The following is a 16,998-nucleotide window of genomic DNA, read 5'->3' as shown; positions in this document are numbered from 1 at the left end:
CACACACACACACACACACACACACACACACACACACACACCAGCTCCAGCCAGGCCAGAGCAGTTCTGGTCTCCTCAGAGTGCTCCCTCTCTCCTCTGCGGTCTCTCTTCCGTTCTCTCCATCTCCGCCTTTCTCCGAGACGTCTCTGGCTCCCAGGTCCCCTTTCCCCAGCTCCGCGCTCCTACCTCGCTCCCTTCTCTCCCCAGTTCCTTCTTCCCTCTCCTTTCTCTGCCCATTTTCGCTGCCCTCTCCTTTCTCTTCCCGTCTCCACTCCCTCCTTCCTTTTCCCTCTCTCCTTCCCTTCTTCTCCCCCTCCCCCTCCTCCCTCCCCAGCTCCCCTCGTCTCCTTCTCTCCCCACACTTCCCCCCACACACACCCCGGCCCGGCTCCTCCCTCCAGCCCCCAGGCCCGGGCAGATTCCCTTTCCACGTTCCCGCCAGCTCCCCTGGCCAGTGCAGACCGATGGACAGGGAGCCCCGGGGCGCTGACCAAAGCCCGACTCGGGCTCTGGAGCGAGCCGCTCCGAACTTGCGAAACAACAGAAAGCAACCCACAACATGTCGGTGTCAGCGGCCGGCCAACACCCCCTCCAGGCCAAGCTGCCCTCCTGGCCGGAGCCCCGGGCCCCCCAGGAGCCCAGGGCGGAGCACAAACAAGTTGTTTTACCATCGTGCGCACACACACACACACACACATACACACGCACACAAACACACACAAACACAGAGTCGCAAAATGCACACACATACATACACACACCACACACATACACACCACTCACACATACTTCCTTGCTGCGCAGCCCCAGCTGCCTCAGAGCTCCCGGCTCCAGGGGTGTACAGTGCAGGGTCCTGGGTCATAAGTTGGGGTTTGGGGAATAGGGACCCCGGAAAGGGGGGCGGGGAGTCCCGGGGGGTCCAGCTCTCTTACCTGTGGGAGTCTCGCTTTCTAGCGCGCAGAGCTGAAAGGTGAGCGCCAGGATGAACGCCTGGACTCTGGTCATCGTGCGCCAGCCTCGGGGGGCCCCGGGGCCACGGGGAAGGAGCGTAGCCCGGAACCCCGGAGCCTCCCGAGCCGCCAGAGCCGGAGCGGAGCCGGGACTGGCACTGAGTCCGGAGCGGGCGCTGGAGCCGGAGCCGGAGCCCTGACGTCAGGAGCCCGAGCAGCGGCCTCGCGTTCCAAAGGTGGGGGGCGCCTCCTGCCGGTCCTCGGCCGCAAATGCGGAGGTCTGGAGAACCTGGGCAGGGACTGCGAACCCCGAAACCTGTTGGGAAGCGGCCAGGGGGCGCCACGATCCCCGACTCACCCACTAGTGCCGCGGCAGGGAACCCCAGAAAGGCGCCGATTCAGAGGGATCATTAGCCCTTTGTGCTCCCACGGTACTCCAGTCTGATCAATTAAAATGTCCAGAATCCCTTTGGCACCTGGGTTTGTAGACACACACTCCTTTGTGGGCCCTTAAGGCATTCAGCCCTGGGATCACTCTCCCTGGAGTCCAGCACCAGCACCAGAAGCCGCTTCTGTTCGGTGTGCCCTGCCGATCCTCGTGGCACGCTGATAAGCATATTCAACAGCACACCCAGGAATGCAGCCTTCCACCACGGCTGGCTCACTCACTCATTCAAGTACACAGGCTTTCAGCCATACCCAGATTCAGAGACTTTCATGCCCTGCTCCAAGAATAGACAGTCAAAAGTATAGCTATTAGCTCATACACAAGGGCCTGAGGACCAAGACATCCATATTCAGGCAAGTACATTGCATCCAATTTTGAAATGGCAGATCTGAAAGGGACCTCAGACCTTAAAATGTTACAACTCAAAGAGCCTTTAAGACCATCGAATGTCAGAGCTGGGAGGGCTCTTAGAACACAGAATGTCAGAGCCAAAGAACCCCTAGAATACAGAAGGAACCTGGGGAATATGAAATGGCAGAGCTAGGAGCCTGAAAACAGAATATTCAAAGTGTAAGGAGATTTAGAATATAAAATATTAAAATCATATAGTTCAACCCCCTCACTCTGCAGCCCTGACAATCTGCAGAATAGAGTCTGAACCTCAGAGAAATGATTTGCCAGAATTCAGGCACCTTGAGTCAAATACATTTTCTATCTTCTTTCAAATATACATATAATCAATCACAAATATTTATTAAGCACTTACTGTGTGCCAGGCATTGTGTTAAGGCCTGAAGATACAAAGAAAAGGGGAAAGGAGCCCAACTCCCAAGGAGCTCTCTGTCTAAAGGGGGGAGAGGGTAACTTGCAAAGAACTAGATTCCTAAAGGATATGTAGTATACAGATAGAAGCTTTGCACCTTCCCAGAAATGTATAGGACTTGATTGACCACAAAATATATAAAATCATTGATTTAGAGCTGAAAGTAGTCTTTGTTCTTGTTGCGGAGTCAGGTCCAACTCTTCATGAACCCATTTGGGGTTTTCATAACAAAGGTACTAGAGTAGTTTGCCATTTCCTTCTCCAGCTCATTTTTCCAGAAGAAAAACTGAAACAAATGAAGTGAAATGACTTGCCCAGACTCTTATAAGTGTCTAAGGACAGACTTGAACTCAGGAAGATGATTCCAAGATCAGTGCTCTTATCTTGCCCCACCTAGCTGCCCCAGAAGGGGTTTTAGAGGTCAGTTAATCCAATCCCCTCACTTAACAGGTGAATAGATTGAGAGCCAGGATCCCACAGATAGTAAACAGAAATTAGAATTCAAACTCAGATTCTGTGATTCCAAATCCATCATATTTTTTCTACTGTGCCATGCTTCTTCCTGGAGGGGGGGAAATTGCATCAACAAAAAATAACTATGGAATTACAAATATATACATTTACAAAAAATTTATTTTAAAAATATATATTCCTCTGTGCTATGTACTCCAAGCAGTTGCCAGCCTTCCCTAGCCCTGGTCCTGATTGTCTCTCCACCCTACCAAGAGAAAGTGACTCTTCTTTGCTACTGTCTGTAAGGTCCTGGGAAATTCACAAACTCTCTGGGCCTTAGTTTCTTCGCCTATGAAATAAAAGGACTAGACTGGATGATTTCTAAGGCTCCTTCCTTTGAAAACTCATACATCTATCAGCAATTGCTCCCTCTGCAGGACAATGAAGTCTCAGCAGCCCCTCAGCCAATGGACTGTTTTCTTGCACCCAGGTTAATATTCTCTTGGTGCTTTTGGATAGAACTCAAGCCACCTGAGCCCAGGGCAAAGGTCTTGAAGAGGTGCCTAATGTCCAGAGACTTTGGTCTCTCTCCTTTAGCCTCCTTAAGACCAACACCGCAGGGCATGAGAGACATGCCTTGGAAAGAGTCCCAGAATCTCAGAGCAGGGTTAGAAGGAACCATTTTCTTTATTCTCACTCACTCTAAATTCCTGGACTGTCTGAAGCTCCCTAATCTTGAAGACTGTTTTTTTTTTTCTTTAGGTATTTTCCTTCTCTTTCCATCTCTTCTTTACTTCTACTGTTCCTAACCAGAAAGTAGTATTCCTTTTCTCACCTCCACACCTTTTCCCAGATGTCTGTTCCTCTTCTCTGAAATGCTCTCCTTCCTTATTCCTGTTCCTCTGGTTCCCTTCAAGGTTCAATTGAGGTGTCAAATCCTAAAAGGGGTCTTTCCTGATTCCTCCAATTGTTATTGCTACCCCCTCCATCCCTCCAAAAAAAGGTTCCTTTATCTATTGGGTTGTTGTTTTTTATCCATCTGTTTACAGGTTGATTCCCTCTAGTAGAAGGAATGTGAGCTCCTTGAGATAAAGGATTGTCTTCTTTTTTGCGTTTACATCTCCAGGTGTCTAAGCAGGAAGTAAGTACCATATTTAATAAAGGTTTGATGAATTAAATTGACCTCAGAAGTCATTTAATCCAAATAATACTCAAATAGGGGTCCCCTATACAAGGAGTCTAACAAGAAGCCATCCAGTCTCTTGCCTGAAGACTTCCTATAAGGGGCACAGTGACTAGAGAGTGGGATGTGGAGTCAGAAAGACATGAGTTCAAATCCTACCTCAGATATATACTAGCCATATCTGGCAAGGCATTTAACCTCTGTCTGCCTCAATTTCCTTTTGTGTAATATGGGAATCACAAAGCACCTGCATACATCACAGGTTGTTGTGAGGATCAAATAGATTAACAAATTACATGAAGTACTTTACAAAGCTTAAAGCCACTAATTACTATTATCTCCCATTGTACTCTAGGACAGCTCTAATCTAGGAGTTTTTCTTTCCTTGTAGCACTGGAGGTCAAAAGACCTGGATTAGAGGCCCTCTTTCCCACTCCCCACCCACCTCCCCCCTCCTGTCATTTACTAGTTATGTAGCTGTGGACCAGAAAGCCCTTACTTAACCTCTCCCATTACTGCTAGATATGACCTTGGGTTCTCAAGGCCCTAGCAAGCTCCATCAGTTTCCTCATCTGTAAAACCAAGATAACAAGATCTGCACTGGTCCTATCGCCTGGGGCCTATGTGAGGGTCCATTGAAATAACTTGTGTTCCGATGCTTAGTAACCACAGTTTTTAACAACCCTCAGCTCTCTCCCAGAGCCCACACCCTTCCCAGTGGGGAAGCACTGATGTGAGAAATCTCCAGGCGATTCCACTTCAGCTAATCCAATGAGATACTGTGGGTGAAGATGCTTTGAATCCCATAAAGGACCACAATAATGTTAGGCTGCATTATTATTTATACTGTAATGCTGCAAAAAGAGAAACCTCTCACCTCCCCATGGAGCTTATCCCTAAGAGTTTCAAGTGCCTATATATCCATTTTACCAGTTGTCCCCATTTCGAGAAATGGAATTAGATTTTCCATCCTTCCAAAGCGACTTTTCTGTCACACAGCAAGTCAGAAACCACTATGGCTCTCAATCTGGGGCCATTGATACATTTGGAGATACTGAGGCATTTTTCGTGTCTGAGACAAGGAGCTCAAAACATGACTGAGGCAAATAGTATGAGACCTCAGATATACTTCGTAAGATCGATTCAGTTTCTTTGTTGGGAGAAGAGATGCCAAGACATGGGAAAGTTGCCGGCATTCTGGGTGGAAGGCAGAAGCAGAATGGTCCAAGCCAGGGTACCATGGCAATGAGGAAGAAATCCATCCATCAATCAACCAACATTTATTCAGTGATTACTACATGCCAGGCATGTGCTGGTCACTGAGAATATAAAGACAAAATCAAAAACAAGCCCTGCCTTCAAAGAGTTAACATGTTATTAGAGGAAACAACTTGGAGAGATAGATTAAATAGATGGATAGATAGACAGACAAACAGAAAGGCAGGGGAGACAGAGACATAGAGAGAGATGGAGGTGAAAGAGAGAGAGAGAGAGAGAGAGAGAGAGAGAGAGAGAGAGAGAGAGAGAGAGAGAGAGAGAGAGAGAGAGAGATTTCCCACAACAACCCTGTGAAGTAGGGGCTATTATTGTTATTATTATCCCCATTTTACAGATGAGGAAACAAGCTGAGATGTCAAGTGACTTTCCCAGGGTCACTTATTTAGCTAGTAAGTGTCTGAAGTAGGATTTGAACTCAGATTTTCTTGACTATCCAGCACTCTATCCACCTGGCACCACTTAATTTGCCTATTAATTTTAACCAATTATTCTTGCCAGTTATGTACTAAACTAGGTTGTTTCTCTTCTGTTGACCCTTAAGTGTTGTCAGTCCCTGCCAAGGTTCTGAAGGGCACAGCCCCAGTCTCCTTGCCCTATTTATAGAAGCCCCGGCTCTAAATCCCTTCCCATCACCAATTCCTCAGGTCTCTTGTATATAATTAGCTTTTCTCCCATCTTCTCCTTGACCCACATACCCTTCAAGACCCAGCTCAAAGGTAACCTATTCCAAGAAGTACTCCTTGATTACCTCTGCTGAAAATGTCTTCCCTTTCCCTAGATATCATCTCCTCTATAGTCTTCCTCTGGTGCCTTCTGCATTCTTAAAAGCCTTTGGTTCTCAAAGGTCATGCTTCACAAAGCTGACCACAGCCCAGGCTCCAGTGGCAAGACCAAACAAGCTGGAATTACAAAACTAAGAGCTCTGGGACTGGTGCCTACCTTGGCCCCGCCTAGCTGCTGGGGAGAGAAAGGCTCATCTGAAGGAATGTAAACTCCCTTAGAAAAGGGACTGTTTTTCATTTTTACCCACAGAATAAACTCCTTTTAATTCTTTTTTTTTTTTTTTTTTTGCCATTTTGTCTCCTCCTCTTTTTTTTCTGCCATTCTGATTAAACAAAATAATGTCCCAGTTCTTTTAATCCCTCTACTTTGAATGTACTGAGATAACAACTAGTTAATCACAATTGTAAAATATCTATTCTAAGTAATTAGCTCTTCAGGGTATTTCTCCAGGTCTGCTCCAAACGCTTACTATAGTATTTTTTTTTCCCTTTTGTGTCTTCTTTGGGGTTTTTTTGTTTGATTTTTTTTTTCTTTATAGATTTTTCCAGAGACTTCCTGTTTACTCCTGCTGTTTCTCTCAGCCTGAAGCCAAGTGGCAGCTGTAGAAAGACAGTTTCAGGTTTGAGGACAGATTTCCAGTCCTATCTCCAGGTCTCTTGTGTGACCAGGAGCCAGCCTCTTAACCTCAGTGGGTCTCACATAATTCATCCACAAAATAAGAGGGTTGAATTAACTTTTTCCTGACCATCTTTAAATCTGTGCTTCTCTTGGAAACTGAATCCCTTCTCCAGGAATTGCTCAAAGGGATCTGTATTGGGGCAATCATCAATATGAATGCTTTGCTTGGACAGGGACAGAAGTAGCTCAGGATGGGCAGACATGGATAGAATGCAATCTACAGGAAAGGAGTACCCGCATCTGTGAGATTATTTTGGAATACTATCTGGGTGATCTTGGGCAAGTCATTTGACCCCTCTAGACCTCAGTTTCCTCATCTGTAAAATGAAGAAGTTGGAGATAATTCTAAAAATCCCTTCTATGAAGGTAACTAATACTGTTTTGCACACAATAATAAATATTTGTTGAAATGAATGGACCTCAATTAAATAGACTATTGGGTTTTATAGGATCACTTATAGAGAAGCTGTCTAGTCCAACACTTCATTTTACAGGTGGGGAAACTGAGGTCCAGAGAGTTTAAGTGAGTTGCCCAAGGTCACACAAATAGTTAAAAAGTACCGGCGTGACTTGAATCCATCTTCTGACTGTGCAGAGGTCTTTCCATTGCACCACAGTGCCCCCTAGAGGTAATGAGTGATTTGACCAAAGCAATTCAAGAAATCCACAATCCTCGTCCCAATGAAAAACTCTGGATCTGAAGTTATTAAATTTTGAATTACATTTATCTACGTATACATTTATATATGTATTTTTATCTAAATACTACAGTGGTGTGTGAAACACACAAACGTTTAACAACTAGCTCTTACGGAGGAAAAACATGTATGCAGGACCCTTAAATTAAGCTACATTTAAATTTAGCATTTTTTCTAATTCATTTTCTTAAATCATTTCTAATTCATTTTCTTAAATCTAGACAATCAACAAAGCAAAAAAGCAACTGTTGATTTGTAGGGTGTTTGTTGATTTCTGAAGTGCAAGCACACTAAAAAATTTAACAATCAACTTTCTTTGCTCGGTTTTGTGCTCATTGAAAATGCCTAGGGGCAGCTAGGTGGCTCTGCGGATTGAGAGCCAGGCTTGGAAACCCGAGGTCCGGGGTTCAAATGTGGCCTCAGACACTTCCTAGTTGTATGACCCTAGGCAAGTCACTTAACCACTATTGCCCTGACCTTATCACTCTTCTGCCTCGGAACTGATACTTAGAATTAGTTCTAAGAAAGAATGTAAGGAGAGAGTGAGGGAAGGAATGAGGGAGGGAAGAAGGAAAATGCCTGAGTGACTACCAACAGAGATGGCCAATATGCTGGTCTCTTTTGCACGTTTTTGTTACCAGGGACGGTTTGTGAGGCTAGTGACAGCAATGTGGAAGGAGATGAAGACATCAATAAAACTTTGTTTTTAACAGCTTTAGAAATTCAGGCTCTTTTCACTGAGCAACTAACTCCTCCTTTGCTGGCTCTTCCTTTGACTGTATCTGAAGTCAGGGGTCCTGGGCCTCAGTTTCCCCATCTATAAAATGTACGGAAACTGGACTAAATAATCTCTAAGGTTCCTTCTAGCTCCTCATTTTATATTCCTAGGACCACCGCACACTAGGGTCTGTGCTCAGGCAATGGTGGAGGGAAGTCTAAACCCTTGAAAACGGCCTCCCTAAGTCCTTCCGCCTCTTCCGAGTATACACACAGCAACAAAACTCAGAAGCTCCCTCTCGTGGGTAGTACTGGAGATTAGGCGGCGCGCGGCCCCTTTAAACGGAACCTGGGGACGGGGCTTCAGGGGGCGGGACTGACGCGCACGCTCCGCTGGGGGCGTGGCGTATGACGTACACGTTACTGCCGGCTGAGGCAATTTCTGGCTGTGGAGCTCATGTGTGTGGGGAAATGTGGGCGCTACGAGTGGCGCAGACACAGCTCCGGCCTCGGCCCAGACTTCTCCGGGGGCCTCCGCGGGATGCGGCCTCTTCGTTCTCCTTCTCGTCTTCGTCTTCCCGCCCCGCGGCAGGCGGCGCCTTCGGGGTCCAGGCACTGGTCTTTGCGCAGCACGGGGAGCCTGTCAAGGTCGTGGAGTAAGAGCCGGGGCCCGGGGTCGAGGGCAGCGTGGGCGCTCCGCAAGGGGCCCGGAGCAGTGTGGACGCATCCCCTCTCCCCATCTGCAAAAATGAGGGGGCGCAGGCTCTAAGGTTCCGTGCAGCAGCTGTTAGGTTCTAGAGCGTCTTACAGCGAGAACATGTCCCGTTAGAACCCTAACGTTCCGTATATTCCCAGACCCCATTAAGCCTAATATTCCAAGTTCGGAGCCCCGCCCCCCATTCTCTCCAAAGTGCCAAGTTCAGAAATCCCTTAGAACCCCAAAATTCCAAGTTTGTTCACTTTCCAAGTTCAGGAACCCCATTTAATGCTAAAGTCCCAAGTTCAGAGGCCCCTTTCATCTAATTAATTAGTGTTCTTTACCTCTAATATTCCACCTTTCAGAATCCCATTCAGCTCTAACTGTGCCAAGTTCCTAAGATCTCTTAGAACTCTAAAAATTACAAATTCAAAGAACCTAGTATTTTATTTTTTTTAAGCCCTTTCTTTCCATTTTAGAATCAATATCGTGTTTCTGTTCCAAGGCAGAAGAGTGGTAAAAGGGGTAGGCAATGGGGATTAAGTGACTTGCCCAGGGACACACACCTAGGAAGTGTCTGAGGCCAGATTTGAATCCAGGAAACCTCCTGTTTCTGGGTAAAGAACCTCTTTATCTCTAATATTCCACCTTCCAAGACCCCATTGAGCTCTAATCGCAAAGTTCTGAGATCCATTAGAAGTCTATAAAATTCCAAGTTTATTCACCTCAAACATTCCAAGTTTAGGAGTCCCCTTCAACTCTAAGGGTCCAAGTTCAGAGGCCTCATTCAGCCCTAATGTTCCACTTTTGGAAATCTCATTCACCTTTAACTTTCCAAGTTCAGAGGTCCCGTTCAGTTCTAACATACCAAGTTTAGAAGCCCTTTTAGAGCCCTGACATTAGAACCATTAGATCATTTTTGAGGTCCCTTTCAGCTCTAACTTTCTACTTTTTAGAAATCCTTCCAGCACTGACATTCTATGTTCCAAGCTCCATTTAAGCTGTAGCTGTTTTAAGTTGCTTTCCAACTATAACTTGGTATTCTAAGGTTCTTCCAGCTGTAACTCGTATTCTAAGCTGTCTCCTACTTTTAACATTCTTCCTATTGTAAATACAGAGCCTGGGAAAGGGTCTTGTGGGAATGTTGATCCATTGATTAGGCAAAGCATGTGTGGAGATGAAGATCTTTGAGGGCAGGAATTAAAGGTCTTTGTGGAGGAAAGTTCAATGAATGGGAGGGTTGTAGATTTAAGGGGAGGGAACAGGTATGAGGAGTCTAGGAGTGAGGGAGATACCTTGGGACTAGATCTCTGCAGGCAGAAGTGATATGAATCCAATGGGCCAGTGGCCCAGCACATTGGATATAGACTCCTTTGAGGACACAGGGAACCCATGCTGCATAGTAGGTCAATTAGTAAAAAGATGTAAAGAGGGCAAGTAGGTGGCTCTGTGGACTGAGAGCCAGGCCTAGAGATAGGATGTCCTGGATTCAAATTTGACCACAGATACTTCCTAGCTGTGTGACCCTGGCAAGTCACTTAACCCCATTGCCTTGCCCTTACCACTCTTCTACCTTGGAACCAATATACAGTACTGATTTTAAGGCAGAAGGTAAGGATTTTTTTAAGGACATAGAAATCATTATAGCCTCTTACTTTTGCATAGCAATGTGCAGATTTTCAAAATAGGGCAAAGGAAAAGACGGAGCATTTATATAGTACCCACTGTGTTCCAGATACTCTGCTAAGTGCTTCACTTAGTATTATTATTCACTTATTATCTCAGTTGATTCCTCACAACAACCCCGCAAGGTAGGTGCTATTATCATCTGAATTTTACAGTTGAGGAAACTGAGGCAGGCAAGGACTAAGTGACTTATCTAGGGTCACACAACTAGTTATCAGAGTCTAAATCTGAATTCAGATCTTCCTGACTAGGCCCAGGACACTCTATCCACCTTTCTACCTAGCTCTCTCTCTCTAGTCATACTCTTTTGGCACATATTTTCCTAGGCAGTTTGTACTATGAGTAGTGCTAGGTTCATCAAGGTACAGCTACTTGGATCTGTCTTTACTGGAAGAAGAGGAAGGCAGAATGGACAATATGGATGATCCTGAACCATCAGAAAGCTGCAAAGCTTTTCTACCATCAGTGTTAGTTTCTTAAAGTCTTGGTAGGGGAGATGGTACCTCATAGGATAAGGCCAGTGTATGAGGCTACCACTGCTCCCTTCACTTAGAAACCTTTGGTAAGATAAGGTGATCCCCAAAGGATACGTTTGCTTGTGGTTGTCACTGTAGAAAGTGATGAGTTAATTAAGCCCATAAAATGTTAACACAGGCATAGATTGATGAATTTGTGCCTAAAAGCACCTGATGAGTCCTAGCATCATGGGCCTCAGTACAGAAAGCATCTGTAGTCCTGATTGTGAAAAAGGAATGAAAAGGAAGTGAGCTGATTTCTGGATCCCCAGTGGCCCTTTTTACCATAGGTGATCCAAAGCATTACTCTTCTCCCCAGATCACCTTGATGAATATCTGTGCTGATATTTTGAGAGACTCAAAGACAAATGGATGTACATTATGCCCTTCTATCCTGGCCTCCTCTGATCCCCATCTCTTAAGAATTTATTGTTGTTCGGTCATTTCAGTTGTGTCTGACTCTGTGTCCTCTTTTGGGGGCTTTCTTGGCAGAGATACTGGGGTGGTTTGCCATTTTCTTCTCCAGTTCATTTTTTTTGTTTCAAATTAAAACGCTTACCTTCTGTCTTGTAATCAATGCTATGTATTGGTTCTAAGGCAGAAGATCGGTAAGGGCTAGGCACTGGGGGTCAAGTGACTTGCCCAGGGTCACACAGCTAGGAAGTATCTGAGCCCAAATTTGAACCTAGAACTTCCCGTCTCTAGTCCTGGCTCTCAATCCACTGAGCCACCCAGCTGCCCACTCCAGCTCATTTTACAAATGAGGAAACTGAGGCAAACAGGGTTAAGTGTTAGATTGCTGGGCCCAGACTCAGATTCATGAATTCAAATCTGGCTTCAGACACCAACTAGCTGTGGGACCTATGTGTATGCCTTCACATTAAAGCCAACCCAGGCATCTCTTTGAAGATTTTATATATCCCTTTACTGCTTCCACAAAGCCCCAGCAGCAGCATAGTCTTGGTTGATGTCATGTACACCATCTCAGAGCTGACGGGAACTCAGAGGCCAGCTCCTCCTCCTTACAGCACAACAGGAATTCCAGGAGAAGAAAAGAGGAAATCAAGTTATAATGAAAGGGGAAGAAAAATGTTCTGGTGATGATCTGGATTGGTGAGGCAGACCTGTGCCTGACCATTAACATAAATCTATACAGAACTCATCATAGCTGTTCAGGAAGGCCATTTGGGAATGGGAAGAAGGGAGAAATGGAATGGAAGGAACCAGGGCAAATGGAACCTGAGAATGCCTCAAAAAAGAGGCAGATGATTTTAATTTTTTCTTCAACTAACAAGGATGTATTTTCTCTCCCACTTTCCCTCATTAGAAAAAAAAATATGCATTGTTCACAAAAACAAATTCCCATGTTGACCATGTCCGCATCTCAAGTCAGGATGTAGGTAGCGTGCTTTGTCATCAGATTCTTTGTGGATCATTTTGTTGATCAGAATTCTTAAATCAAGTGTTTTCCTTCACAGTGTCATTGTTATCATATAAATCGTTCTGCTGACTTCACTCTCCAACCATTCATACAAGTCTTCCCATGCTTCTCTGAATTTGCTCTGTTTGTCATTTCTTCTCACAAGAGGAATACATTTTGGGGCAGTTTTGAGAGAAGGGGAAGGAAGGAAAAGGAAAGGGAAATGCATTTAAGTGCCTACTATATGCCAAGGACTGTACTAAGTTAGCCCTGGACAGATATCTCAAGTGATGCTAACAATAATCCCATGAGGTAGGTGCTATCATGGTTCCCATTTTGCAGTTTAGAAAACTGGGGCAATCAGGTTAAGCGACTTGCTCAGTGTCGTACACCTGGTGTCTGAGGATAAATTTGAACTCAGGTTTAACTGATTCCAGGTCTATCTTCTGCTAAAGAGAGAGGAATGTATTTTTGTTGGGAGTAAATCAATCAGTGCTCATTCATTAAACACCTGTTGTACTGGGGACAGGAAATCCCTGCCCTCAAGAAGCTTATATTGCAATGTAGGGGTAGATAACATGTACATATAAAAATGTATACATAATATATGTGTTTAATTTGTTATGGGCCTCCTAGGTGCTAACCACAGGGCTAGGCATTGTGGCTTCAAATACAAAGGATTTTTAAAATAAGAAAACTCAGGGAAAGACAACACTAACAACCTGAGAGAAAGGTTTTGTAGAGAATGATGCTTGAGCTGAGCCTTGAAGGCAACCAAGAGGCCAAGGGAAGAGGGAGTGCATTATAGGAATGGAAATGGGGCCTCTTCTGTGCAGAACAGAGAGCTGGCTGGGTCACAGAGTTCAGGGGAAGTAACAGATTGAGAGAAGGCATGAGAGCAGCCAAGATGGGTTATTTGACCCATAAAAGGGCTGGGAAAGGTTTATGGGTGAGAGAGTAGGAAGAGGAAGGATATTGGACTAAGAAGAGAAAGTACTTATTCATTCCCCTTTTGAGCAAGTTCTCCCTTTAGAGAGGAAATAGAAAGCCCCCAGAGGCTAGCGAGGCTCCCATTTCATGCCCCAGCCTTTCAGCTCATGGCTCTTCCCTGTGGGTGAGCAAGCATTCATTCTCCTACTGCTCCTGAACAGAAGCTTTGTTCTGTGGGGAGCCAAGACCCAGCTCTTTCTTTGTCACTGGGCACCCTGAGGCTGGGAACACAAGGAACCTCATGTTGAGTGTGGCCATTTGATAGCAGTCTCAGAAAGCCATTTTGTCCCAAGAAGAATCACATTTCCTTTGTGGGCCTTCACATCAGCACCAGACTCAATGAAGGACCACAAAAGCTACAACTCAAAAGCCAGATCCACCATTCTTGTGACAGCTGACTCTGGCAGGCATCTGTTTTGAGATTTTCCCAGAATCCCATGCAAGGGTACCATAACAGCCAGCACTCTTAGGTGTGCTGCGCATTTTACACACATCTTTTGAACTTCACAACAAACCCAGCGAGGCAGTGTGAAAAATGATTCATTGATTGTTCCATGATCTAATCAGAGTATGTTATGATCTATCCCTCATTTATTTCTAATCAGTATTACTCAGTTTAAAGTGATTACAGAAGTGATTGTTTCATATGTAGTCAATGAAGGTTGAGCATATTATATTATATTATATTATACCCATATTATAGTAACATCAAGTTAAAGGGATTCTTTCTCATATTAGATTTTTTTTTAGGCCATAAGAAGCAGATTAAGACTGTATACCAAGAACCAGGAGTGTACTTGCTTGACCACAAAAGCATCCAAGCTAGAGGACCTCCACTCATGCTACCAACATAAGGAAGGGGAAAATCTGAACCTTTGCCCTCTGATATATCTTCCCCTAACCCAGCTTGGGGAAATAAGCATTCCATTGCCCATCTTATGGCCCCTTAGTCAGTGATGTTGTTTATCCTGTGAATAGAAATGACCTTTATCTTGCCCCTCTTGTGACCACTTCTGAAAAGTTTCTTCATTACTTTAGGAGCCCTATGATTCATTGTTATTTCCCTCTATTGCCCAATATTGGGTGGGATTCTACTCGTTAGAAGATTGCCCAATATCTGCCATTGCTTAGGTGTGGGTGGAGATATGCCCACTTATTGCTTCAAAACCACTAATGTGACCATGGGACCACCAGTAAGAATTTGTATTTTGTGGTACTCCATCTGGACTGTCTGAGACCTGAGGGTTATAAAATCTGTACTGGGGAGCAAGGAGATATCTCAGAATGTGAGGAAGATCAGTGCCTCCTGTCCCTTTAATAAAAAGTTATTGCCTCAGAATTATGTCTTAAAGGTTTTTATTGCAGATTGGGCAGATTTTTTTTATGACAGTGGTATGGTATCCCCATTTTTTAAAATGGGGAAACTGAGGCACATAGGGATTAAGTGACTTGGACAACATCATGCAGCTAGTGAGTGTCAAAGGCTAGATTTGAATCCATATTTATCCTGACTAAGACTAGCACTTTTTTAAAACCTTTACCTTCCGTCTTAGAATCAATACTGTGTATTGGTTCTAAGACAGAAGAGTAGTAAGGGGCTAGGCAATGGGGGTTAAGTGACTTGCCCAGGGTCACACAGCTGGGAAGTGTCTGAGGCCAGATTTGAACCCAAGGCCTCCCATCTATGGACCAGGCTCTCAATCCACTGAGCCACCCAGATGCCCCCTCTAGCACTTTTTCAAACTTTATTTTTTAAAGAATTATTATGAACTAAATCATCAACAGTACATAAAAATCCTAATATATAAAAAATAGCTCTGAAAGTTATCAAAATTCTGATTCATGAATTCTAAATCACCCATGATTCCAGAGAACCAAGAGAGGATGGATTCAGGATAACGAATGAGATATACATTTTTCCAAGATGTTGCCAATAATGAAATTTGTTTTGCTTAACTTTGTATGTTTGGGTTCAAATCTGGCTTCAGACTCTTCCCAGCCGTGTGACCCTGGGCAAGTCAATTAACCCTGATTGCCTGGCCTTTGCTGTTCTTCTATCTTAGAAGTGATACTAAAACAGAAGGTAAGAGTTTTAAAAAACAACAACTTTGTATGTTTGTAACAAGGATTTTGGGGGTTTTTTCCCCTGATGGAGTGAAAGGGAAAGACAATAGATTTCTGTTCACTAAAAATGTTTAATTTAAAACAATTTGCAAATGTTTATGAACTGTGATCTTCTTACATTGGATTTTTTTAAACCCTTACCTTCCACCTTAGAATCAAGGCTATGTATTGGTTCCAAGGCAGAAGAGTGGTAGGGCTAGGCACTGGGGGGGGGGGGGGGGGTCAAGTGACTTGCCCAGGGTCACACAGCTAGGAAGTGTCTGAGGCCAGATTTGAACCCAGGACCTCCTGTCTCTAGTCCTGGCTCTCAATCCACTGAGCTACCCAGCTGCCCCCTTACTGGATTTTTTTTAAGTGTCAGTTAAATTTAACAGAATAGTAACAAAATTATCCTGGTTGTATCTATTTCTGCACATTTTTACTTTCTCCTGTGTATTTTTAATTGATATTCTTTTTTTTTTTTTTTTGGCACCTAGCACTTCCCATTATTTCACATTCTTTCTTCACTTCCCCCATTACTCTTAAACACCAGTTTGCTTTCCAGAGTCCACTCCTTTGCCCACCATAGAGATCCCTACTAGGGAGCCTTTCTCTTCACCAGGGTGAAGCCTCTGCTCCCCTTGTATTTGGAGACAAAGTGCTGGAGAAGGTTGGCCTCCCTCTTCCTTTCCAGAGTACAAGGGTTTTCATAAAACAACTATTCACCATCTTCAAGGATCATGAGGTTCTAGCCTGAAAAGAAGGGGCAGGTAAGCAGCATTTTAGAATCCAGTTCTGGAAAACTAAGCAATGAATCATTTGGGTACATGCCCAGCTTTGCTCTGAACCAGCTGGAACAAGTTAGGAAGTTGAGGGAGCCACTGGTAAAAGAACCTCTATAATTAGTGGTCTTTCAGCACCTCCGTTAGGGCTCTGATTGCCCCTGGGTAACTATTCATTTCAAGATTAATGTTGGTGTTTGGAGCCAAAGATCAATGCAGGTGATCTTAGAGGTTGTTTTGTTTATAGTTCTTAAGCCAAAATTATAGTGCTTTTATAAGAGGCAGAAAGGATGGCTGATTTCTGCTATGAGGCTTTTTTTGAGTACAGTTATAAAAGAGAAAGGTGCTTATTTTCCTAGTGGAACATGGGTAGATTCCAGGAGAAGGGGAGATAATCCAAGAATACAGGCCCTTCTACCTTAGTTTCTCTATCAGGTAAATGAATTACAGAACAGGGAAGAGCAAGTTCAACTCTCACATTTTGTAGTTGAGGAAATGATTTAGCCTGTCACATGAGAGCTAACAATAAAGCTGAGACCTGAGCCTCTGTCCCCTGAATCCCTTGTCCAGGGCCCTGTCACACTCACTTCCGCCCTATAGTGTCTCTCTTCTCCTTCCTACCCCTTCCCTCCCCCACCTTCTCCTTTTTCTTCTCCTTCTTCTTCTCTTCCTCCTCCTCCTTCTTCTTCTTTCTGCCTCTCCCTCCCTCTCTCTCCCCCTCCCTTTTCTCTGTCTGTCTCTCTTCCTCTCTCTCTCCCCCTCCCCCTTCTCTTTCCTCTGTCTCTGTATATCTG

At 44.5% G+C, this 16,998-nt stretch overlaps 2 protein-coding genes across 3 annotated transcripts in view; one reads left to right on the top strand and one right to left on the bottom strand.

The window, feature by feature from the left end:
• PTPRU (protein tyrosine phosphatase receptor type U) overlaps window positions 1–1,058 on the bottom strand; it is a 128,559-nt gene extending 127,501 nt beyond the window's left edge. The window contains exon 1 of the mRNA XM_044667962.1: window positions 933–1,058. Within this exon, the coding sequence (XP_044523897.1) occupies window positions 933–1,005 (73 nt within the window). The 5' untranslated portion in view covers window positions 1,006–1,058. The remainder of the gene's footprint in view (window positions 1–932) is intronic.
• A 7,397-nt stretch (window positions 1,059–8,455) lies between these two features.
• Window positions 8,456–16,998, top strand: part of MECR (mitochondrial trans-2-enoyl-CoA reductase) — a 42,939-nt gene continuing 34,396 nt past the window's right edge. The window contains exon 1 of one of the 2 annotated variants that reach the window (XM_044667959.1): window positions 8,456–8,659. In XM_044667959.1, the coding sequence (XP_044523894.1) occupies window positions 8,469–8,659 (191 nt within the window). In that variant the 5' untranslated portion in view covers window positions 8,456–8,468. Of the gene's footprint in view, window positions 8,668–16,998 lie in introns of both variants that reach the window. The other variant, XM_044667961.1, reaches the window with a different exon arrangement.

Source organism: Gracilinanus agilis, chromosome 3, assembly GCF_016433145.1.
Source record: "Gracilinanus agilis isolate LMUSP501 chromosome 3, AgileGrace, whole genome shotgun sequence".
NCBI classification, from domain to species: domain Eukaryota; kingdom Metazoa; phylum Chordata; class Mammalia; order Didelphimorphia; family Didelphidae; genus Gracilinanus; species Gracilinanus agilis.
The sequence above is the reverse complement of the archived record's forward strand: the minus strand, read 5'-3'. Positions and strand labels throughout refer to the sequence as shown.